This window comes from Pteropus medius, unplaced genomic scaffold (genome assembly GCF_902729225.1).
Source record: "Pteropus medius unplaced genomic scaffold, Ma_sr-lr_union100, whole genome shotgun sequence".
Classification (NCBI taxonomy): Eukaryota; Metazoa; Chordata; class Mammalia; order Chiroptera; family Pteropodidae; genus Pteropus; species Pteropus medius.
Genome location: NW_024355205.1, coordinates 32,277,764 through 32,302,603, shown reverse-complemented (window position 1 = coordinate 32,302,603; position 24,840 = coordinate 32,277,764). Strand labels below are relative to the sequence as shown.

Sequence of the window (24,840 nt, the reverse complement as noted above, 5' to 3'; positions counted from 1 at the left end):
CTTGAGACACTGAGAGAAATCATGGGCTCATGGATATTAGGACATAAAGGGTCTTACCATCTAGTCCAGCTCCCTCGTCCTGCAGAAGAGCAAACTGAGTTGAGTATACACCCGTTTTTTGTGTTTTTTTTTCCCCCCAGAATTTTCTTTATGCCCATGCCCCACAATGCAGCCGTTTCATCAGAAACCACAGGCGCCCAAGACACACTTCCTCATTTCTAAGGTGACTTTCTTAGTCATGGCTCGAGTCAGCTTTCGGGGAGACCCAGGGCTCGTGCACTCCACTCACACAGTCTCGGCTTAGAAAATGTCACGCCGGGGTGCAGACTGTCCTTCGGCTGGGTTTCAGAAGTGTGGGTGACCTAGGCTGAGCTGCCCGAATTTCCCATTGTGCAATGCTGTAATCTTCCCCAGGAGGGCCAGGACCAAACTTGAGGTGATGCTGAAAGGCACGGGGAAGGGAGACTGTTTTTGTCACTTTTCTTTGCTTTCGCCTTTGGATTTGGTTCCTCCGAGGGATCACGTCCCACCGAGAAGCACATGGGACTGCAGGGAAGTACAAGGCCGGTCCAGACTTCCCAAGATTGTAGTCCTGGGGCCAAAGAGAGGGAGTCCCAGTGGCTGTCACACCACTGAGAGCTAGCCGGAGAAGTCTGTTAAGCTTTGTCACATAAAGTCACATCTAAATGCCTCCATCTATCTAACTGCCGCCTGGCCTCCAAGGACAGATCTGGAAGTTCACGTCCACGGCCTTCGAGAGGCTTCCCCGCCTGCAGTCGGTGGCACTCGCCTCCCATAGTGCTGTTTGCTGAGACTCAGTTCTGTGAACGGGCCTTTTACTCCGACCTGAGGCGGGTGCTTCCGGTGAGCGGGGCCCTGGCACCTTCACCTGATGCCACTCTCGGGAACCAGCGTGGCTCCTCACATGGGGCAGAGTCTCAGAAAATGCTTGTTGAATGGATGGGGAAGGGAAAGCTAGGCCACCGAAATCCAGAAATCAGCTTTTCTCCCCGTCATTTCCAAGTTTTAAAAGGGGCCGACTACCTTTTCTTTTTTTCCCGAATTCCTCTTTTTAGATCAGTATTTCGAGGTTTACAGAGAACATGGTCATTAATTCATTTAGTCATCAGTTAACAGATAGTCGCGGAGCCGTACTCTGGGTGTCAGACCTGGGCCAGATGTGGGAATATGGCAGGCCACAAACCGGGACCAGTGACTGTTGTCACATGCGCCAGGAAGAGGACTTCACCCCAGCGGGGTCCAGGGCCATCTCTCTGAGGAGTGATATTTCGATCGTCACTCAGGTAGGAATCTGCCAGAGCTGCTGCAGGCAGGGAGCGGCACGGACGAAGGCCCAGTGACCCCAAGACGAGCCTGGGGAGCACCGACGCACCAGGCCAGTGTGGCCGAGCCGGACCGTGGCGAGGGCGAGGGCGGGACCAGAGCCGAGAGGTCGCCATGCTGGGTTTTTCTCCCGAGAGCAGACGGAGGCCACGGAAGGGCTGGCCGGAGGAGAGGGACAGGCCATTTCATAACGCCCACGTTCAGAGCGTCTCACAGGAGAGAATTCGGTGGTGCATCATCTGAGGCTCACCTTCCAGGATGCATCCCAAGACATGTGTCCCTCCTGTTGCTGTCCAGTCACTGGCAGAGAACTGGGCGGAGCTTCCAGCCATTCATCCCAATAAACAGGCTGCCCGAGGCTTATATAAAAGCACCCATGGGCATCCACCGGACCCTCAGGTCAGCCTCAGGTGAAGGAGTCCTCCCTCAGAGGAGGAGGGATGGAAGTTGGCCCAGGAACGATCCAGAGAGAATGAAGGAACTTTGGCGGGGGAGGAAACAGGCAGGGATTTAAAAAAGAGTCAGAAACCATAACGTAGGGTGGCTATTAATTTCCCTATATCAGTCCATCACGTTGAACATCAGCCGTCTCAATGCACCAGTGAGAGACGGGTTGTCCGCATGGTCCAAAAACAAGACCCAACCAGACGCCGTCCACAAGAACCCGCTTGAAATGAACAGGCAAGTAGAGATTAAAAATAAGTTTACTTTTCTAGAGAAAGGTAAACCGTGCTAACGCCAGTCAAAAAAGAGAATAAAAAAAGCCAGAAGAAATGAGAAGTGTCCAAAGGATGAAATGGGGGGAGCGGGAAGAGAGGGATGAATAGCGGTTCACCCCGAGGGCAGGTCTGCTAAGGGAGCTCCTGTTTTTAGAGTGTCAGAGACTCGGGCCACCTCCCTCTGCTCACAGCCTCTCAGAATACGGGATGGGACGCGGTCCCATCGCCCCTGCTCCGCTGCCATGAGAGCTTTTCCTCTGCAGCCGCTCTATCGGTTTAGCTCTAACTGCCTTTGACCCTCAAGTTGAAGAGGAAAAAGGGAATTTTCACAGCCCCCCGTGTCTGGTGTTGGCAGAATGTCAGTCTGATCTTACACCCGAAAAGGCACGTCTGAAAGGTGGTTTTCTTTTGTGCTTTTTAAAACTTTTTCAAACACAATAAAGGAGCCAGAAAATCCTCAGGACGCATAATGACCGCAGCCGCAGCTGCCATTCAGCCGATAGTGGCTAAAGTCAACGCTAACTTTCCTAATACCTTTCCTTTTCAAGCCTACTTTTGAGGCCTTCCTCACAGGACTTTCTGTAACTGGACTGATCGTTTATGGAGACAGGATCATTACATACGGGACTGGCCCTCACTGGTCACCACCCTCCACCTCCAGTATACCGATCTCTCCTGGTCTACAGTACATGATGGAGACCACGTGTTACCTTGTCATGGGATCCGCAGTCTTGTGTCTTGCGTCCCAGGCGTCAGTGTCAAGCTCATGTTGGGGCAGGACCTGTGTCTTAGGCATTGAAGCTTCTGGTGGAGGACTGAGCACCTGCTAAGTATTTCTTGATTTATTCGACAACGAGCTTTTTGAAGGAATGGCCGGGCCTTCTGCTCTTCGCATCTCCAGTGAAGAACCTGGTACTTAGCTGCATGCGTTCGTGCAACAGGTATTTCTGGAGGGCCTTATGTGTTCCAGCGTCTCTGGCTTGGTCTGCCCTTAGTTTAGTGGAGGAAATCAATTAAAATGTGGCCCATGCTAAGAACTAGAGGTTCTCAGTGTTCTGAGCCTAGGTAATAGCTGTAATTTGACCCAGTTGTGGAGTTTGAGAGGACACATAGCAGATCCTTAATACGTGGTGGATGAATGAATGAACAAATGCGTGGTTTTCTTTTAGGCTTGGGAGTCTATTCTTAACCCCAAACGGCCACATAAGAATCTGCTCACTGTAGGTGCTCGGAAAATGTATCTCATCTCCAGGTAGGCAGCACCTGGCCCCACAGGAGCCCACCTGTCCAGGGAATTTTCCCCTGACTGCCGCCGCCTGGAATTTCCCCCTTAGTGATACATTCCTTTGGCACTGAGATTTCGATCTCCGGGACTTGCTGATGAGACACGAGTTGGCTGGGAGGTCTCCTACGTTCAACAGCTGCAATGGGAAAGAAGCGCATCAGGTGACATTCCTGTCTCCTTAGAAGGGAGATGCAGAGGGCGGGACCATCCCAGCGAGAGAAGAAAACGCCCACTGTCACCCTGGGAGAGTAAGAAGGGAGAGAACAAGGCCGATGGGTGTGGCCGTGACCGGGAAGAGAGCGAGGGCTCTGCTCAGAGGAGGCCTTGCCCGGCGAGGCAGTGGGGGGCGGGGGTCACCCTGAGGCCTGGACGGGAGGTTTTCCAAAGGACATCAGATCAGACCTGCCCTCCTGGCCACACTCAGGAGCCTCCAGAATGTGCTGTGCGGGGTCGGCTGATGCTCAAGCAGAACCTGGTCCAGCCGACCTGCCGGCCGAGTAGGACAGAATCACACGAACGTTTTCTGGCAGGCACACAGCCCCGACTCCAGCGAGAAGGGCTCAGTCGACACACCTGAGTAGCTGGACATTTCACGGATAAAGACCGTTGGCAGGAGAGATGATCCCAGAAAAGCAAAGTCAGTGTTTTCTGGTGAAATCCCTCTTTTTATAGGCATTTGGGTAAGAAATGGAATTCTCTCAACAGTTGGCATTCCAAAATATTAATGGGTGGAAAACACGAGATGTGAAAATTGTGCAGAACAAATACAGTGCACAGAAAGGAAAGGCCATGATACCAGACCCACACGCGAAAGGCGGGGTAAATTTCCCTCCGACTAACCTTTAACCTATGTAGCCGTTAGCCGTTAACCACGTGGCCACCGACATATAACATAGAGTGGGGGGAAGGGACAGAGAAAAGGGTTTTGTCATTATGAAAGTAACAAATGTTCATCGCGGGAATTCTAGTAAATCCAAATAAGCGAAAAAGGAAAACAACGTGATCTTTCATATTGTCATGCTTTTTTTTTTCCTTTTCACCCAAATGGAGTCGCCACAGTAAAAGCCCTGGTTGTAACCTGCTTTTTTTTCTTTTAACAGCAAGTCGTGAACATCTTTTTAGGTTGTTAAGTAGTTTTCACCTCCTCAGTGCGTGGGGCTCTACAGTCTACTAAAAGGCTTCGGTGTGTTTTTAGCTGGTCGCTGACTGAATGTTGAGTTGTTTCTAGTGTGTTCTTTGCATAAAGAGCATTGCAGAGAATGTATTTGCAGCTAACTCCTTGCCGGCAGCCACAAGGATTGCCTAGAATAAATTCCTAGTTGTGAAACCGTTGGGTCAGTATTCAGGGTTTTAGTTGATGTAGTTTATCCTGAAACTTTAAACTGTTGAGTTGTCTAATTATTTGACCATAATCCCTTTCGAGTTCCCTACATGGATGGATGAACTAATGATGTGGAGTGGAATCGGAAGTATTTTCGTGGTGTCCACTTTGAAGTCTGTTGTATTTGGGAGAAATTTTAGGTGACACACCCCAAGTCCCTTCAGGAATAAAGGATTTGTCTCCCCACTGCCCTTGGCAGTTGTCCCTTCTGGGGATCACTTCAGTTGAGGAGAGCCACCTTCCTAAGCCCCACCCCCTTCTCCAGGTAGCTGCTCACCCCAGAGCTGACCAATGCGGGCGGTCGAGGCCCAGTGCGGTACTCCAATTAGCGTTGTCCCGTCTTCAGAGTCCCATGCAAGATCAGGGAGGCTTCCGCGGCGACCACACTGTGGTCCCACTCTCCTTCTGCTCTGTCCCATTTTCTCCCATTCCCCGTCCCCCGCTTCTTCCTCAGGTGTTACCCCAGAACCACTCCTCAATACCCTTCTGCACAAGAAACTCAGACCCAGGGGCCGGAAGCAGCCAGTGCCTGTTGGGTTGGTTGGTTGTCGGTCGGGTTGGTCGGTCGGTTGGTTGGTCGGGGTCGGGTCGTTGGTCGGTCGATCGGTTTGTTGGAGGTTCGCAGAGGAGGAGGGGAGCTCAGCAGACCCCAGCAGTCAGTCATTGTACGTGCCACAAATCTCACCTCTGCGGAGGGCAGCCGTGCCGCCTCGGCCTCCCAGAGGATGGAAGAGACCAGGGCAGCTCAGCCTCACAGGGAGGGTTTCTCAAAAGGGTGACACCAGGCGCAGTCTCCCTGACAGTTACGTCCACATACGAACATCGATCACACTGTATCCTAGATCTTTACAAGAGCGGTTTAAAATGCCGTCTTCTCAGAAAGGTAGAAAGGTCTTTCCAGATGCTATCCTAGAAACCTCACCCTGAGCATACCCGGGTCTCGGTCTGCTTGCCGATCACCTTTCCCACCGTGTCTTCTAGCGCCGGTCGTGTCAAACCCTTTCCGCCTCCATCCATCGTGAGCTGGTCCCGTGGATCTCTTCCAGTGCGTTAAGGTTCGGATTCCGAGCCGCGCTGTCCACCTCCCTGGTGCGGCCCAGTCGCTTCTTACTGAAGAATCGTACTACGATCTGTAAATGAGCAGAACCTCGGTCATCCCAAGAACAGTGTCTCTGCGGTTCGCTTGTACGATGTCAGGAGTAGGAGAGAACAGCCTGCAAGTGCCCACCAGTCACCGGTGGAAACTGGGACCAGTGAGGGAGCCAGAAATAAAAAAGAATTGCTGCGTGGGGAGAGACGGACACATCCCCTATTACATTATCCGAAGTAGATTATTTGATGTAGCGCACGTTGGACCACGGGCCAGATGGGAGAGCTGCTGCGTGTGTAGCCGTAGCTCTCACAGTGCCTGGCTCACAGCAGGTGACTCATCTATTTTTGATGACTAGTGACTAAATCGAGGCAGAGACCATAACCTCAAATGCCTTTTGGGTCAGGAGCAATGGGGCCGGAGGGGTTTGGAGAACATGGCTATAGCTATAGGTTCAGCCATAGCCATGTGGGCCTCTGAGCCCCAAGTTGTCACATCTTGCTTTCTTTTCCCCAGAGAAGCCAGAAATCCTATTTCTATGCGAAACCTCCCAATTTCTAAATACTGACAGCTAATATTTTTTTGATGTTGGGGGGCTGCCAGTTCACAGCCAGTACACTCACCTGGTCATTCCAGACCTGCTGGAAAGAGGTCAGATCCTACACCTCAGGCACCCTGCTGCAAAGATGTGTGCCCAAGTGGTAGTCACGTGACACGAAGGCCCAGGTTCTCCTAACGATCAGAGTTGGCACAGCGTCCTCGCTCTCGATGGCAAGCGTTAATATCCAAGTTGCAGCAAAGTCGTGTTTGCTTCATGGCTATATAGTTCATTGTTTTTTTTAAGTATGTTTTGAATTGCTGTGTTAACCTCATGAAGATGACAAGAGGTACTTCCTCATGGGACTCATCAGACTTTTAAATAATCAGCAAAGAAGGCAGTGTAAGTGTCGAAACAGGGTTTGCCGTGGCCCCACTGGCAACTTGTCAACAACCGACAAGGAAACAGGCCCGTGGGTGGGGATGGAAAGAGTTGGCAAGAAAGCATAGCGTGCCTTCTTTCCTCTTCTGCACTCGGCAAAACAGCGAGTTCTAAGCTGACTCCTGAGCTTTTAAATTGGGTGTGGATACCAAGTCCGCAGAGCAGAGTTACCGAAAACTGCGTTTAGATCTGGTATTGAAGGTTTCCAGGCTTCTATGCGGCCCCATTTCTTTTCCTTCCCTCCATGACCTTTGTATCTTTTGACCTTCTACTGAAGTTTCGCCAGTCACTTGCCGATATCAATAGGACCTTCGCATTGACCCCAGGTTCTCCGGGAGAACCTACAGAATGAGATCCGGCCTCTGCCTCACAGCAGCACACGTCCTGACCAGGGCTTGATTGTGTCACCCTCTTCCAAGATGAGTGTGGCATGTGATGAGGAAGGTCTCCCATCTGCCTGAACACCAGCAAGCAGAACTCATCCTTCGAATGTGAAGAGATCTACTCGATGGAAGTGAATCAGTCTAGGGTTTGTGAAGGCTGTTGAGGGCTGGCATGAAAGGTGACCAGCTGCTGGTGACTGCCGAGCACAGAGCAGACCGTCGCCAGCCTGCTCCCGTACAGCTGCTGTGCCTCTTCCTTGGAATGGCAGCGAAGCAGAAGTTAAAATCACTAATCAAGGCAAGGTGGGCCTGGGGAGGAACAGACTAAAGAGAGCAAGTCAGGGACTATTAATTAAGGCGCTTTTGGCTTCCATCGTCTCTAAATAAATGTTACTCCCTTAATCCACAGCTGCTGGTCTCCAAGTCATTAAGCAGAGTTTTGATTCGCCTATGGCTATTTCTCCATCTTAAACATTGCAGTCAGTGTGTTTCCAACGTTACAGATGGGTGGTTAATCTTTATGTACGAAGGAAAGATTGAGGTAACAAGGAAACGAGTTAATGGGATTTCAAGCGCACATGGAATTTGACAAACAAGATGAAATCTCATATGAACTGTGACCTCTCCTAAGGTATAAATCCTTCCTCCCCATTTTTCCCCAAGCTGCTGATTATTTCATTTCGTTTCAATTTATTTTATTTCATTTTTGTCTTTCCTTGGTTCCTTCCCTTCTTTTTTTCTGTAAAGATTACATTTTTTCTTTATTTCCACTATAAGCCGGAACAGAGCACGCCTGCCATACTACTAAAATATGTAAACCGTCCATGTTTTTTATTTAAGTAATTGAAATTTCTGTGTGTTATCCCAGAAATACATATTATTTGTACACTGTCATGTACTAATCCGTGCAAAATATCAAATATTGCAGGCTTTTCCATTTTTCTCAAAGTATGAGAACCGTGCCAGGCTGAAGTTTAGTATTAATATCATTTCTTCTGTGTCGTCTTACAAATTCAGAAGATTAAGGTTTATTAAATATAAAAGTGATTTTTCATTTAAGATGGTTTTTTCGTTTCAGATTTAGGACCCTTAGGCACCATGCTCTGTAGTGGCAGAACCAGCACCTGCCTGTTTTCTCTAGGGGGTTCTGCTCAGAGCCTGCAAAGCCCATCAGAGAAGGTTATCAGCTTTGTTTCACCTTTTTTTTTTTTTTTTTTTAAATGGAGGCCCTTCCCTGTGGCCAGGTAGATTTTATCAGTAATGAAGCAGTGCTAAGAGTTGTAAATTCCTGACCTTCCCGAGCCCATTCCTTGATTTCTCCTAAAAATGAAAATTCCTTTAGAGAGGGGGAAAAAAAAAGTTTACCTGTTCTCTTTCTTATATTTGATCATTATAAAGAAGCTTAAGGTCGGCCATTGACTCACATCACTGCTTAGACAAATAGTCTCCAAACATTTTTGATCATGGCCCTCACTGATAAAAGACTTTTCAGTACACGTGCCAGTCAAAGCATTTTCTTTGTAAATTGTATGCAATTTCTGCTCGACACCGGGCACCTCAGAAAACACACTCTAAAAATACACGTTTAACGAAAGGCAAGATGAACATATGTTACGCTGAATATGTTCTGCCCACGCATCAAAGAATCGTCAAGGTCACTGCCATAGACCCGGAAAAGAATCACAGGCCTCCCGTCATGTCCCACAGGGTGGGGCCTCAGAGTCCAGACTCGATGGTGCCGTCCTGTGCCCAAGAGTCCTGCAAGCCCCCCAGCAAAGACAGAGAGAGCACGCCCGGGGGTGTGGCTGGCACCCACTGCGCCAACTCGTGCCTCTACCCACCCCACAGCGTCTGCGACAAAGAGGGGCAGGGCGTGCCACCTTTGCTGAAAACCCCCTGGCGGCTTCCACCTCCGTCAGTGTACAGCGGGAAACCTTCCCATGGCCTCATTCCCAGCCACTTTCTTCGTGTCCCTCTGCTGCAGCCACCCTAAGCCTCTTGCCGGGCCTGCAGCCTGCCAGGGTTCTCCTGCCTGTATCCCTTCTTCCCTGGGCCTGGGATGCTGTTCCCCGGGCCCCTGGTTCACTCCCCACTTCCTTCGGGGCCGGCGCATCCACATGTCACCTTCTCGGGGATGCCTTGCCCCTGACCGGTCTTTCGGCTTCTCCTTTTCCTCCCTTCCTCCCGCCTTATTCTCAGCAATTATCGTTATCTAAACATACTATATGTTTTACCCACTTTCCTTGTCTCCTTTTTGCCCCAACCCATCGAGAACGTAAGCTCCATGAGGGCAGGAGTTTCGTCTGTTTTGTTCATTTTGAACCCCTAACACCTAGAACAGTGCTTAAGGCCAAAGAGTAAATGAATGGACCGATGGATGGATGCATGCATGCATGCATGGGCGGACAGAGGAACGGACAGACGGACAGGCATACAGATGGATGGATGGAGGGAGGGAGGGAGGAGGGGAGGGAGGGATGATGCATTCATGGATGGGTGTATGGATAGATGAACACATGAATACTAGGTGAAAGTCTTTATCTTCAACTTAAGGAGTACTGGGAAGTCACTGGGGTTTTTATAGTAGGAGAGGAACGTCGTTAGGCTTGGCTTCCCAAGTTCGATGTGGGAATTACACACCACACTGGAGTGATAAGAAACTGGCCACCGCGAGGCCAGTTAGAAAGGTAGTTGCAGAGGGAGGGCTTCCTGAAGTGGCGTGCTGGGAGTGCCAAGTGGTGGTGGTGGGGGGGTGATACAGAGCGCCCACAGAACTCTGCACTGGCCCGTGGGGCACAGGACGTCTGCTAGAGGGACGGGGAGGAGGGGGGGGGAGGCGGGGAAGCGCCCTGCGAGGCCGAAGGGCCCCGCGTCCGCGCGGGCAGAGCTGCACGGTGCGCACGTGGCACCCGCAGTCCCGAGGCCAGGTGAGTCCCGGGTCTCCCGAGCTCCGTGCGCCCCTCGGAGCCTCAGTGTCTTTATCAGCGGAATGGGAAACGCTGGCAGCTAACGCGCATCGCCCATCTGTGCCGTCTCCCCGCGCTGTGCTAGGCGCTTTGCCTGTCGTGTGGTTCGGTCCTCGCCGAAGCTCTGAATTCGACGTTCATCCAGTTTACAAGTCGAGGACGAGAACAGTCTCCTCAGTTAATGACACCTTTTAGACAGGGAAATGACAAAGGTGAGTAAGTGAAAGAGGCCCTGTGTTTTGTTTTGTTTTGTTTTGTTTTTTTTGAATAGCAGCTTAGGATGGAGGAACAGCACTCCCCATTATAAAGGGAAGGGCTACATATATTTTATAATGATAAAACTGTTCCATTATCTCAGATGCTAAAAGCTCCACAAAAAATGCAGGTTTCCTTAGCATTCAAGATAAATGCACCACACCTTTTATCTCCACTGGGTGTGTCATTTTCCTAACCGGGAGGTCTTTCGCAAATTTCCTTTCTCCACTCTGCTTTGGTTTGCAGGACAAAGGCGAAACTCAGTTTCCCGTCTCTGGTTATTTGGTAGAAAGTTTCTCTGGTGGCACATTCTTGGCAAAATTGTAACCTCCTCGGGGTTTCTAACGGGCATGCTGAGGTCATCCTAACCATACTTTAGGAATGCTGTAATGGGAATGATGGAATTCAGCGTAAACCTCAATTTTTCCTCACTGAAAATAGAAACTTCTTAATGAAAATATGTTCTAACTGCTTAGAGCCAGAGGAGGCAAATGCAGGTTAAAGAGATTCATTTAAGACTTTTATGGTGTGGATGGAAGAAATGCAAAACACGTAAAGCCTTCAGTTAACGAAAGCATTTCATTTCTGCTTTAATTTCTGGTTTCAGTTTTACTGTTCTGGGTGCAATTTTTAGTATGCTTTTCAAGAGTTCTAATGAGGCACCGTTGTTGGCACGTCCTTCAAATCACTTAACATCCATCCAGCAAATGAGAAGCAAGACTGTACTTATCTCCCAAACGACAAGGATGTACGAATAAAAAAGTCAACTTTTTGAGTTTTTTTCTTATCGACTTTATTGGGGAATAATTTATATAAAATAAGTTTCATAAATTTCAAGTGTACGATTTAGTTTGGACAGCTGTATACTCTTGTGATATCTCCACTACAGTCGAGACGAGATTTTTCCTCATTTTTTGGTTACTATTACTACATAAGTTTCAGGTGTACGACATGATAATTCAACATCTGTATTCACTACATAGTGATCACCCCAAAGTTACCATCACCATTCAACTGACCCCCTTCACCTCCTTACCCACCCCCAAACCCCTTCTCCTCTAGTAACCAGCAATCTATTCTCTATATCTATGAATTTGGTTTGGTTTTGCTCATTTGTTTTAGATTCCACGTATGAGTGAAATTGTATGATATTTGACTTTCTCCTTCCAACTTATTTCACTTAGCGTTATACGCTCAAGGTCCATCCACGTTATCACAAATGGCGAGATTTCATTCTTTTTTATGACGTGGTGGTATTTAATTGTACATATGTACCCATCTTCTTCATCCATCAATGGACACTCAGGTTGTTTTCATATCTTGGCTATTGTAAATAACGCTGCAGTGAACAGAGGGGTGTATATATTATTTCGAATTCGTGTTTTTGTGTTCTTCAGATAAATATTCAGAAGAATTGCTAGATCATATGGCAGCTCTGTTTCTTAATCTTTTAAGGAAGCTTCCATACTATGTTCCATAGTGGCTGCACCAATTTACACTCCCACCAACAGTGCACACATGTTCCTTTTCCTCCACATCCTCCCCAACACCTGTTATTTCTTGTCTTTTCGATAATAGCCATTCTAACAAGTGTAAGGTGGTATCTCATTGTGGTTTTGATTTGCATTTCCGTGATAATGTGATTTGGAACATCTGTTCATGTGCCTATGGCTTCTTTGGAAAAATGTCTATTCAGATCCTCTGCCTGTGTACTAATCAGGTGGCTTTTCTGGTTGTTGTTGAGTTGCGTGAGTTCTTTATATATGTTGGATAATAACCCCTGATCGGATGTATCATTTGCAACTGTCTTCTCCCACCCAGGAGGCCGCGTTTTCATTACGACGATCATTTCCTTTGCTGCGCAGAAATACTTTTTAGTGTGATATCATCCCATTTGTTTAGTTTGAAAGTCAATGTTTTTAATACTTGCTTTTAGGTCGATTTTTATTCTCGAGGAAAATCACTATTTGCGAAGTAAATTCCTTTGCCGTAGGATGCTTAGAAATCCAAGTTCGTATGGGATAGACCTGCAGTTAAAGGGCAGGCGTTCTTAACAAAATCTTTCAGACGAGAAGATGAAGGGAAATTGGGATGAGTTGAAGGCAGTGTTACCTCTGGGCATTGGGACAGGTGTCTGTGCCCTTGGCCAGTTAGCATCCTGGAACACCGTGGAGCCACGCTACTCAGCCTGACACACTTCAAACACCGCGCCTCTCACAGGGTAGCCGAGGACGCCTGCGCTGGCAGACCCTAGGCGCCCTCTCTCCTGGGCTCTGGTACTCATCGGGCCTGGTGATGCTTTGCCAGACAGCCCCTTTCTCTGATGTAAAAATGGAAGCACTCGAGTTCCCTAAATTTGATTCAGATGGAGTTTAAAATCAGTTCAAAGGCGGGGACAGAATTACACATTTTGTTAGATTTTTCGGACAGCCTAGTGAAAGATCGATCATTTATCATTTATTTCTATGAGCAAAGACAGTTGAACAATCTTCAGATACCTCGCTATTCTTTTTTTCCTTTTTTGATCCGGATAACGAACCCAGCGTTGCAGATGTGGGCGAGCTCAGCACTGTTATCTCAGATGAAACAGAAAGGATCCAGATTTGCCCCACAACCGGAACTGGAGCTTCATGTCATGATTTTTTTTTTTTTAACAAAAGGAATTAGCCTCTTCTTCCTCCTCGGATCAACTCTATTTGCCGAAATGACTCCAGGAGAACGAAAAATGGGGAGTGGTGAGGAGCGATTGGAGCCGAGGGAGGGAGAGCGCCTCGGAGGAGTTCGCAGCCCCTCTGGAGTGGGATGCAGCTGTGTCTCCTACCTCCTCCTCCCTGTGCCCTGATCCTCCCCGACACCTGCGGTACCGCCACCTGCAATGCCAGCAAAGTCCGCAGGTGCCTTCAGGTCACGCTGGGGACACAGCACAACCATGCACACACTTCGATCACCAGGCACCATCCACCGTGACCCTTTTCCCTCGGTGGCTGATGCAAACCACACTGTTCATAGTATTCCAAGCTTTTTTAGAATATATGTATTTAGGTCTTTTCGGGTTGGGAGTTACGGGTAATTTGGCAAAGCAAACACCATAGCTGGTTAATTACATAACTCAGCGGTTGGCAATAAGGCACAGAGATTAAGCAACGCTCGCTCACCCAAGAAGACTTCATTTTCCTTTTTTGGAGGGATTAATGTTCTGGTTTGTTTTTTTTCTTGTTGCATATATTCTTTTTATTATCGGCTGACTTTAATGATTCTTTGAAGTTAATCTTTAAATGCGAATGGTAGGGTTCCATTGAACTCTTAGAAACTTAAGAGGGATCCCTGGATGTCTCCAGACTAGAGAATGTTTTTATAAATAACGTTGAGTGCTTTTAGGTGATAATGAAATTGGGAAGAGGGGAAGGACCTAGGACCCAGACTGCCAGAGGTATCTGAACAGGTAAAGTGCTTAGAAGTTCAAAGAGTTGCAGCCTTTTGAAAAAACTGGCATCCTGCCATCACAGGATGCTTCTCCAGACCAGACATCTTACCTGAAAAAAAAAAAAAGGCCAGCTAACTTTTCAACTGTAGTGTACATTCTTTCCACTTCTTCTTATCCTATTTAAAGAAAAAAAAAAGTTTCAGTCCGAGTCTCAAAGCAGGAAGATGTCTTAATGTTTCTTTTCTCCACTTCAGGCACTAGATTTTCTAAAATGTTCCTGTAGCTTTCTCTGAATTCAGTAGCTGTCAGAAAAAGAAGTGTTGCATATTCCTCCTTCTCTCGAATTACAATAATAAAGTTTTTCAATGAAAATCCTCAATGCTCGCATGTTCCCACTGTGGAAGACAAGTGGGAATTAGGACATCGGTCCGATAAAGTTCAGTTGGGGGTGGGGGGAGGGGAGCCATACTTCAAAATGAATTCCACTTTTTTCTTGAAAAACAAGAGTTCATCAACCAAGACAGATTGCAGATTTTTCTCTTAATACCCCAATATGAACCTTTGACTGTTTTCCAGGAAATAACAGGGATCCAACAACTTTGCCCAGACCTGCGTTTCCAGGTTTCCCAAACCCTTGAAAGTCCCCAGAGGCTAATTACTGTTTACCGTGCAGACCTTCCTCCTTTCTGTTCTGTAACATTTTCCATCTTAAAAAGGGCCGACCCGTTCAGCCCCGGAGCGGGGCGTCTGAGTGGCCAATGGCATTACTACCAGCGGGAACTATGCCGCGGAAGATAAAGCAGCTGCACAGCCAACCTCGGCAGCCCAGCAGAGCTAATTAGCATAGGGAAAATGACTAAGGTGTTGACGTCACCTCTTCCCAGTAGAAACTTACGCGCTGTGTCCCTGTCTGTCCGTAAGCATGCAGGGCTTGACTCAGGAATTTGCGGTCCAAACAGGACACGCTGGAAGCTGTGTGTCCCACCCCCCCAGGGGGCTGGACCTCAGTGCTTTATAAGTGTTGGCTCGAGAGAGAACCTCCAGCCTCTTGTAAAGGAGCCTCACTCGGGGGCTTGACTGCGTGACTGCGTGAGCCCAGCGCTTTCACTGTAAGAAAGCAAGATGCATTTTAGAAATTTTAACTGCAGTTTTAGCTCCTTGATTGCCTGTGTGGCAAACAGTGATATCTTCAGCGAAAGTGAAACCAGGGTAAGGCTTCTACTATAAATGTGATTTTTTGAGAATTTTCAAAGTCTTATGTTAATCGGGACTGACTGTGAACTGAAATGTTTGAGAGGGGTGGTAAGTGGCTCTCTCTTGCGGGGTTTGGGGTTTCGAAGTAAATCCGAAATACTTTGAGCCCCCAAAACCAAAAGCTGTCGCCTGAGAGATTAACTAACTGCGAAGGGGTTTGTACAGCTCTCAATGTTTGAGAACATCCAGGTCCCTCGATCGACCAGCAAGGCGCACTTTGGGCATTGTGCGTTTTTCATTCTGGGTAAACTTTTTAGAAAGAGGTCTTTTCTGACGGTGAATAGGACGTTTCGACATCCAGAGTTCAGAATAATTGGGTTTTATCTTAGGAAATAAATGTTGTAAAGGTTTTTGTACGTTTGCAGTAATTACAAGGATCTGTCCTCAAGTTTTCAGATTTCTCTAGCTACAGAAAAAGCAGCCATAGCAAAAAATAAAACGGGACAAATAATTTAAGTGTGAGTGGGGGTAAGTATACTTTCTGGGAAGCAGCTCTCATTGCTGGTAATTAATACAATTACTAATTTTGATTAATCAAATTTCTTCATTTGATTAAGAGGTAAGATCTTCATCAGTATCTACCCAGCTCTCTTATCGATCTTTTGACACTATTGTATATGAATGAATCTGTATATTTTGTTCGGGGGTTGGTATTTATGTTACATGCTTTAGACCAAAAGTCATGTTGGGATATGTAAAGGTTTCTTTTCTTTCTTTCTTTCTTTTTCTTTCTCTCTCTTTCTCTTTCCTTCTTTCTTTTTCTTTCTTTCTTTTAACTCCATAATTGGGTACTATGCTTGCCAGCCAGGGGCTGTAATTTTTGAACTAGATATTAGAGCACATTCTGTGCTTAAGTGTACAACATATATTTAACATTAGCTTCGTGTGAATACAATCACTAATTTATTTATTTAAGTAGAGATGCCATTCAACAACTATAATAACAAGATGCACTTATTAGAACCAATAAGAGTATTTTATCGAAGAATGTTCTAGTAGTAAGACAGATTTAACAGATAAAATACCTTCTCTTGTGTTCGGGTCCCGAGCGCTGACTTGTATTCTAAAAATATTCATCAAAGTCATCTTTCCTAAATTATGAATCATAACTTCGAAACTACACAGTTGGTCACAACGCCTGTCGATGAAGTCATGTGAAAGTCCAAATTTATGCAGACGCCCTTAGCCAGGAACTTGCCCACGCTTGAGAGCCGTGGAGAAACAGCCGCAGGCAGCCAGATGAAGTTGAGCCATAAGCACCTGCTCTGCATTCTTTCTGGGTCTTCGCCTCTGCAGAAGCCCGTGTGGGAAAGTCACAGAGGTGTCCATAAACAAACGGAGAGCGAGGGAATTCGAAGAGGGAAAGTTTGTGAGTTGTTCCCACTCCCCCTCACCACCTACCTGGTGGAGACACCTTAGAGGCTAGAATGCCAGACCCACTGCAGCCCTGCCATGCGGAGCAGACACGTGCCAGGAGGCCCGTTCCCGCCACGCTTTCTAGCACCAAGTGTTCTTGAGGATGTTCTTTCTCCTCTCTTATTCAGAATCCTCTCCCCTCTGCAGAAACGCTGAGCTTGCATAGTTTCCAGGGGACTTTGTGGGGCCACCACCTTCCCAGTCAGTCACTCGCCTGTGTGGAGGGCCTGCTGCCCCGTCCACCCTCCCCTGCGAGAAAACACGGCCACTAAAAGTCCCCACGCTCTTCCTCCGCGTTCCGGCTGTCTGCCACCTCCCTCTCTGGCTGGGCTCTGGAGGGGTTGCCCAGTCCTCCCAGTGCCCCTCCCACTGACACCCCAGCCCGGGACCCAGTCCAGGGGGCCTCACCCAGGGGGCCTCACCCAGGGAGCCTCTCCCAGGGGGCTGGTGACTCTTCCCTGAAGCCAAGCATGTGATCGCTGGGCTCCAGCATTCCAATTTGAAGCACTCATGCCGTTTTCATAATTTTCGCTCGCCCTTATTAACACCAGAGCGAGATACGTACATATGTTAAGGATAGCATGCAGAAGTGGGTCCATTTGCAGTACATTCATGTTTTTAAAATCAGTGTTACTTTACAGAGTGGAAAAGCAACAGATTGGGGAAAGAATAGCGGGAATTCTTTTACATTAAGAAATGCAAGGCTTTTTTATTTCATTGTTTTCCAAGTCAATAGAAATGATTTTGTCACATTAGCTCCAGTGATTTTTAAGCCCTAAAGAAACCTGCACTGGACATGGCACCGTCTTGAGCTGGGTGGTGGGAATGGAGTTCGCTAGACTGGAAGGTCACTGGACAGAGGAACTGGCCGGCCAGAGGGGTGACAAGTGACTAAAGTGTACCTCCTCGGAAAGGCTCGTCCTACTTTAAAAAGAATGTTTCTGTGAGAAGTGTTTAAGTATTGGTCATTGTTCTGCTGATTAAGTGAATTTAGTCAGTCATACATTCTTCCTTTCTTATGAAATCAGCTGTATTAAAATGAAAATGGCAGAAAGCGGAATTTCCACAGAGGGGAAGGCTTATGCTCTGTCTTCCTGAAGAAGTTAGGCTTTTCCGAAAGAATTAATAATTCCCTTCCAAAATAAGAAATGTAGTGACATCGTCTTGTCAAGGGTCATATGCAGGTAAATTTTAATTCCTTTTATTTCTGTTTTTTTTTTTTTTCAGGCCAAATTTGAATCTCTCTTTAGGGCATATGACAAGGACATCACCTTTCAGTATTTTAAGAGTTTCAAACGTGTCAGAATAAACTTCAGCAACCCCTTGTCTGCAGCAGACGCCAGGCTCCAGCTACATAAGTCTGAATTTCTCGGAAAGGAGATGAAATTGTATTTTGCTCAGGTGAGTCGAGTTCATCGATGTGCATGCTTCTCCCTCTCCCTCCCATCCTTTTTTAAAAAAATAGTTTACACAATGATAATGTTATACGTTGATTTACAGAACTCATCCTGAGAAAGGCAAAAGTCATTCTCTAAATTTTCAGTGTGTCGCCTGTTTTAAGAAAACATGCGGGTATATTTGAAAGTGACCTCAGAAGCGGCCCCTGGCGTTCCCGGGTTGAGTAATGATAGGAGAAAGAATGCCTTTCCGGTTCTTTCTGGAAGGTCGCGGAGTGCGGTGGGTGGGCGTGGCCACCCTGGGCCTCACAGATTTGGGCAGCTAGGTTTCCATGCCTTTGCTCCAGGGCCTGGGCTAGTGACTCTTTTCCTGTAGAGGGCAGATCAGAGTGGTCCCCTGCCCTGTGCAGGTTCCCAGCAGCTTCCTCACTTAGTGCACAGCTAGCTGGTCATCTGCAAGGTGACCGACCACGCACACACATCAGCACAGGGCAGCCAGGCCCGGCTCGAAAGGAAAACACATGAGTTAACCAGTCAGGTAGCAAACAGTCAGAAACCCTCCTGGTAGCAGGGATCCTGGCCCCAACGCACTCACAAGAGTAGGGGCCGGGGGCTGTGAGTGGGGTCGCTTTTTCTCCAGCCCAGCGGCCTTCCAGCCACCCGCCCCGCCCCCCACACACTCACACACACACACCTCCACCTCCCATGATAGGTGATTCACCTTCAAGTTAGCCCACCACGTTCCATTTGACGATATAGCAGGGATCTAACAGGCTGGCAGGGCAAGGGAAGGAGCTTCTGAAAAGCTGCTCCATCGGGGCTCGGAGCCCCCCACGCCAGCGTGGGAGCAGACCCGCTGGGGAGGTGGCCTGACGGCGAGGAAAGGCAAACCTGTAAATTAGAGCTGGGAGGCCCTGCCCTGCCCCCTAGTGGTGGTACGAGGCGCAGGCTTTGACCTTGGCTCCTCAGTTGTGAGTACATTCCCGCATTTGGTGGGTTCCGTATAAATAATTTAGTCCCTCCACGACTTTTTCTGATTATTAAAGAATTACATTGTGAAATTTTTTTTTGGGGGGGTGTATCTTAAAGTATAAAGAAAACCCAAACTGGTAAGATTTTGAAATAATCACTGGTATAACTTTTAAGCCCAAACTAGGATAGGTTATTTTTCCTTATTATTATTTTTTATCTCCTGGAAGGTGGATGTTTTTTCCTTCCTCGCTTTTGGCATCTGATTCAGAGCCCCAGAGGGAGGGAATTTCAGGGCTGCCACAGCGTGGGGGAGCCAGAGAGAGTGGTGGGCGAGGATCCTGCGTTCCCTCCGCCTTTTCTCTGCCCCCATAAAAAAATTACCTGAGAGCCATTATCAAGCCTTTTGGAGCTTCAGTTTTGTCTCTGATATGATGAGAAAGGACTTTCTAGATCTCTTCTGACCTGAACGGCAGTTTTTCCATTTATACATAAATTATCTCTTAATTTTCCGTCAGTCTAGTTCAAACATAATCACGTGCGGTCCCCGTGCCTCTGAGTTCCTCCCAGGCCTGGGAGGGGGCTCTAATCATGTGTGCACCATAACCAGAGTTCAGACATCCTTTTGTCCTCCCCTTAGAGACCATTTTCCCATTAATCCTTGAATCGCACCCATTCCGTTGCCCGGTCGTCCATTCGTCCTTTCGCTCCTGTCTTCCGTGAGCTGTTGCGTTGCTTCCGTTCTTCCCTTGCAAAACATCCACCTGTGTTCATTTCTGTCCTCAGACTTTGCACATAGGGAGCTCACACCTGGCTCCCCCCAATCCAGACAAGCAGTTTCTGATCTCTCCTCCTGCCTCTCCGCCCGTTGGCTGGAAACAAGTAGAAGACGCCACCCCCGTCATAAATTATGATCTTTTATACGCTATCTCCAAGCTGGGGCCAGGTAAGGAGTGCTCTCTGGCGGGGAGGAGGCGAGGAGATGTGGAGAGATTGTGCTAGAGGCCCAAGGCGCAGGTGTCCGCCTGCGTCAGGGAACTGGGGCGCCCCATTGCCCTGGTCAGCTCTCACGTGGTCGATGCAAGAGTGTATGGTGAATTATCTCCGTTTGCATCTTCTGTGTCAGTGTAACTCATGCCAGGAGCGTGCGTGCCTGCCTTTGGCCTCAGTCTTTAGGGAGGTACATAAGAGGGATGGTAGTTGGCCATGGGGACCAAGCACCGTGACCCCTGACTCCTGGCCGGCATCACGTGGCCCCATCCCCTCACCCACTGAGCACCGTCCGCATGGGTGACTGAAAACCCCAGGCTCTGTTGCTCCGAGTGGGGATGAACGATTGGACTTTGGAAAGGAAAAACAGACATTCCCTCTGTTTTAGAAATTTTCATTTTTGGTGACGGTCATTCCGTCCGTTGATCTGATTTCCGCCTGCCCTTTTGAAATGTTGGAGGGAATGGAGGACCATAGATCATAATGAGGGAAGAGCCCTCTTGGCCCTAAGGGGTCCAGTGGTCACCTGCAGAGCTTGCCAGAGGAAGGAGAGGTGCCAGTTCTCTGAAGGGAGGAAGCCGTGGGGAGACGGGGACTCTGGCCTCGGGCTCCTCCCCCATAAAATGAGTATTAACTGCCTCATGGAGCTGTGAGCAGTGCCTCGCCCATAGGCAGCGCTCAATCTGTGGCTTTTGGGAACAATAAAATGTTGGTGGTTCCTGTCCTGTCTGATAGAGGGTTTGGGCAAGCAATGAGGTGGAGGGAATCTTGGGGTGAAGAGGTCTGAGGCCCCCTCCTGCCTTGTCTGTGCAGCAAGTAAAATAAATGCTGAGACCGTCAGCTCCTTATTTCTCCTTGACCCGCAATCTGATGTTCCTTTGGGTTGAGGGTTTTATTTTCGTGGACCATCAGCAGCTTTCATATTGAAAAGATCATGTTTCTGAAAACATTGCCAACGGAAACTTCCTCTGTGGTCGAAAGCAAGAGTCACATTACTTACTGCTAACCATGGTGTGAAGGTCAAGGTGGGAATGGCCAGTCCGAGGAAGGGCATGCGCCTCCTGGCAGACCCTGGCCAAGGTGCATCAGCAAAGCCGAGGGGTGGGGGGCGGGGGAGGGCTGGAGTCCCCTGGGGTGTTGGGGAAGGGTGGAAACAGGGGTCCCCACCGGGGACAAGTGTCAAACTACTCCAGAGGCAAGGATTGCTACTGTAGAAAATTCTTCACACTCCAGAACCTACCACTCCTTCGCAGAAGGCTTATTTGAGAAGACTCTTTTGAAAATAGACATCGTAAAATCAGGTTGCCCTTCGTTTACCTAACCATGAGCTCGAACAGGAAATATTTCATATTTCAGCTGTGCTTTGCGGCCAATAAGATTGCAAAGTTTTGCAAATATAGTCCCACACCCGTGCTTCCTGGATTGTGATGATCGGTAGGTAGGTAGGATTTGTAGAGCACCCCACCGACGTTTCGAGTGATCTGACCCCTCACCAAAATTCCCATTCCCCTCCCCCCATCCCCAAGTGGAGGCTCTTTCAGCTTGCCTGCATGAGAGAGAACAGCCACCTTCTTTTGTGAGTAAAAGCACCTTCCTGCTCAGAGGGGCATCCAAAGCAGCGGGAGGCAGAGGCCCTGCTTTCTGCCCCTTCCAGTGGGAATGGGGTTTGGGAAGAGGAAAACTCACCCCCGGCCCCTCAGGGGTGGAGCCAGCTGAAGCAAACCCTCCTGCTCCCATTTAAAATCCTTAGCATCTACCACTCCCAGCATTCCACTGGTAACGATTGAGGCTCTAGGTTGAAAGGTAATAAGACTAGGGGGCACCCATCGGGCATGTGTTCTGTGAGCCAGGTACTCAGTGCTTTGCACGCATTCGCTCATGCAGTCGGAGTCAGCTCCGTGAGGCCGATGGCTTCGTCATCCCCATTTTACAGAGTTGGAGACTGAGGTGCCCAGGGAGGCAAAGGACACGCCCACACGCACCAGGTACCAAATGGCGGGGCTGACAGCCCAAGCGTTGGCCACTGGCCACACGGCCACCCTCAGCCGAATGATGCAGACTCCTCCTGTAGCCAGACCAGCACCACAGGGCGCTGCGGCCACTTTTCAGTTACAGAAGGCTCACCCCATTCTTGCTGGACCCGAGTGGCTTGAACTTGGCTGAACCTGGTAAAACTCAGGCTGACATAGGGTAGCAGGACACTCCTGGTTCCAGGGGGTCGACAGCTGTTATATGAAAAAGGGTGCTGGGGTCAAACATGTTTGCGGAGCGTCCGGTTCAACTGGTCATGCCTGTGTCTCTGTGCCTAACCTCCCCGCCCCCCACAGTGTGCCCTGCACCTCAGCAGAGGGGCAGGCTCATGCCGCCCTTGCTCAAAGCCTTTACTCACACAACGCCCTTTCCTGAACAGATTTTCCTCCAACAATGCTGGGAGTGTCTCCTGGGTAGTTTAGAAGGCCTGGTGGGCATGCTACGTGTAATTAAAATACATTCCTTCCATACCTTCCAGATGCCTAGACTCAGAGTGTTTGAAAGCAGAATAATATACGATAATGACCATGTGTGTGTGTGTGCGTCGCGTCGCTGTGTGTGTGTGTGTGTGTGTGTGCGTGTGTGTGTGTGTGTGTGTGTGTATTTTTTTTTCCCCCCCCTGAATGAGTCACCAAAGAAACACCAACCCGCAGTGTGTCTGGCTGTGTCCCTCAGTGCCCGGAAGCGTGGCCGAGCAGACCGCTTCGTATTCTTACAAAACGTTTGCCTCTCTTTTGCCCCGGCCTGAGTTACCCCGCCATCATTTTCTCTCCGTAGGGGAAAAGTACGAACTGCACGCGGCGACTGACACCACTCCCAGCGTGGTGGTCCACGTGTGTGAGAGCGACCAGGAAAACGAAGACGACGACGAGACGGAAAGAATGAAGAGGCCCAAGCCCAAAATCATCCAGACCAGAAGGCCGGAGTATACGCCCATCCACCTGAGCTGAGCTGGCACCTGGACGAAGGAGTATCGCAGATCACACTCACGGGGAGGCATCTTTTACTGTGACGGCGGCCCGTCACGACTGTGGAAGTGGCAGCCGCGGTCGCGGTGGTGGAAATCCCAGTCCACGTTGCTCAGAAGAGGATCAAGGCATTGTCCCCTGGTTCTAATACTGCACACCAGTCCACGTTCCATGTCCTGGGCCAATCACCGAGTTCGGGGTGATCACACGAGGACATTAGGGAACGTCTCGAAGAAAAACCGATCACAATAGTGTTTTGTACTTGTTCTTTTCTGGTAGGGTCTGTTTTTGCCAAGGGCAGGTCTGGGGAGAGCCTACTGTTTCTAAGCAGCCCTCCGGGGCGGACTCTCTACCAGTGGGACGAGGCACCGCGTGAAGCCACAAAGTGCCAGGTGCAGAAAGGTCGTGAGAACAACAATACCATGTGGAAATCGTAGCGTCACATTGTTGCCCCTCACGTTCTGATGTTTGTGCATGTATCTTACTGATTTGCAAAACTAACGTTTGTTTGTACACAGAGTTACTCCCTTGTTGTTTTACATGCTGTGGGAAGATGGGAAAGCTTTGGGAAACTGTCTCGCCTCTCCAGATTTACGACTTCACAGCAGCACTCACAGTGAAATTCTACCTGGACTACAACCTTCCGCTCAGCATCCTCTCCGGTGCGACGCGCACCTTGTGCTTTTGCTAAGGAAGTCGATCTGAAATTCCTAGGCGGGGTGTCGCTTATACAATTCAGAGAAGAGCAGTTTCACTGCCAACTTTTAGTGGGTGAGAAATCTCGGTTTAGGTGTTTGGGGTGGGACATCGGATTCATTTCTTTCTTTCGTGCGGTGGTTTATAATGAGTCACAGCCAAAAAACCTTTCCTGGGAATGGTTGGTTAAAATAGTTGATTTTCTCTTTTTTTTTTATCCCACTGAAACATCAAGATAAACCTGTAAATAAAGCCAATAGCATATATTCATACCTGTTGTGTACTTGGGTGACAAATATGGCAGTGGAAGAATAGCGTAAGACGTATTAACCTACCTGTGAATTGTATGTTGTAGCAAACGCCGTTCAGACGTTTGACGGGATTTGAATTCAAAGCATGTGACGTGGATAGAAGTGTGATCTGAGAGGGATGCAGTGCCTTTCCCCATTAATTCCTGGTGGACCTGTTACACTAGGTGAACATTTGTAATTTTTTTTCTAGTTGTTGTAGTGTGTATGTCTGGTAAATAGGTATTATATTTTGGCCTTAAAAACACCATAACAAAGTTTGTCATTTTGAAATACCTGATGCCAAGTAACAATGCATGCTTCGGACATTTGGAAGACGGTTTTCTTTAAGAAGCAAATAGGTTTGGTTGTTCGCGTCAAGAAATGTTGTCTTGACTGAATGTTCTCGAAACCCTGTTTACAGTACTCGGTGGGGATGGAGCAGGTGCAGAGAGACACCATCACATAGCTACTCAAGTATTTCTAGTTAAGTGCTTTTAACCTGGAGAGGCTAACCTCAAGATATTTTTTTTAACTGCATTCTATAATAAATCGACACACTATGCTCTTTACGGAAACGTTATCCTTTTGTCTTTTTATTTCTCATGATCAGTCTGTGAACCCTTTAGATCCTTCAGTCTGAGAAGGACACATTACCTCATCCGTTTGGGTGTAGAAACTCCCAGTTCTTTGCTGTGCTTCATGGAGGGCCAACCACGTGGACGGTACACTCCTTAGAGCAGGGGAAATGGACACATGGGACTGAAGTCAAATGTGGGTATTGCCTTGGCTTAGGGCGATGACACGATGATAAAAAACCTCCACTGAACAACAGCGTTTTGGTGGTTAATTTGAGGAGTTCTCTTTCCTGCTAGAAAAGACGTCCATGGAAGATTACTAAGTGACCAACCAAGCCCGGTTACGTTCGGAAACTCTGTCCATGAGTCTTCTGTTTGCATCCCAGGCCACCTTTTCCTAGGGACTCATTACAAGTGGCAGGGAGCTT

At 48.3% G+C, this 24,840-nt stretch overlaps 1 protein-coding gene across 2 annotated transcripts in view; it reads left to right on the top strand.

The window, feature by feature from the left end:
- The window catches only part of RCAN1 (regulator of calcineurin 1), an 81,294-nt gene extending 56,882 nt beyond the window's left edge, over window positions 1–24,412 (top strand). Inside the window, exons 1-4 of one of the 2 annotated variants that reach the window (XM_039857971.1) lie at window positions 14,857–15,035; window positions 17,724–17,897; window positions 19,649–19,808; window positions 22,661–24,412. In XM_039857971.1, the coding sequence (XP_039713905.1) occupies window positions 14,949–15,035; window positions 17,724–17,897; window positions 19,649–19,808; window positions 22,661–22,833 (594 nt within the window). In that variant the 5' untranslated portion in view covers window positions 14,857–14,948 and the 3' untranslated portion in view covers window positions 22,834–24,412. Of the gene's footprint in view, window positions 1–14,856; window positions 15,036–17,723; window positions 17,898–19,648; window positions 19,809–22,660 lie in introns of those variants that run through there. The other variant, XM_039857970.1, reaches the window with a different exon arrangement.
- Window positions 24,413–24,840: the final 428 nt, after the last annotated feature.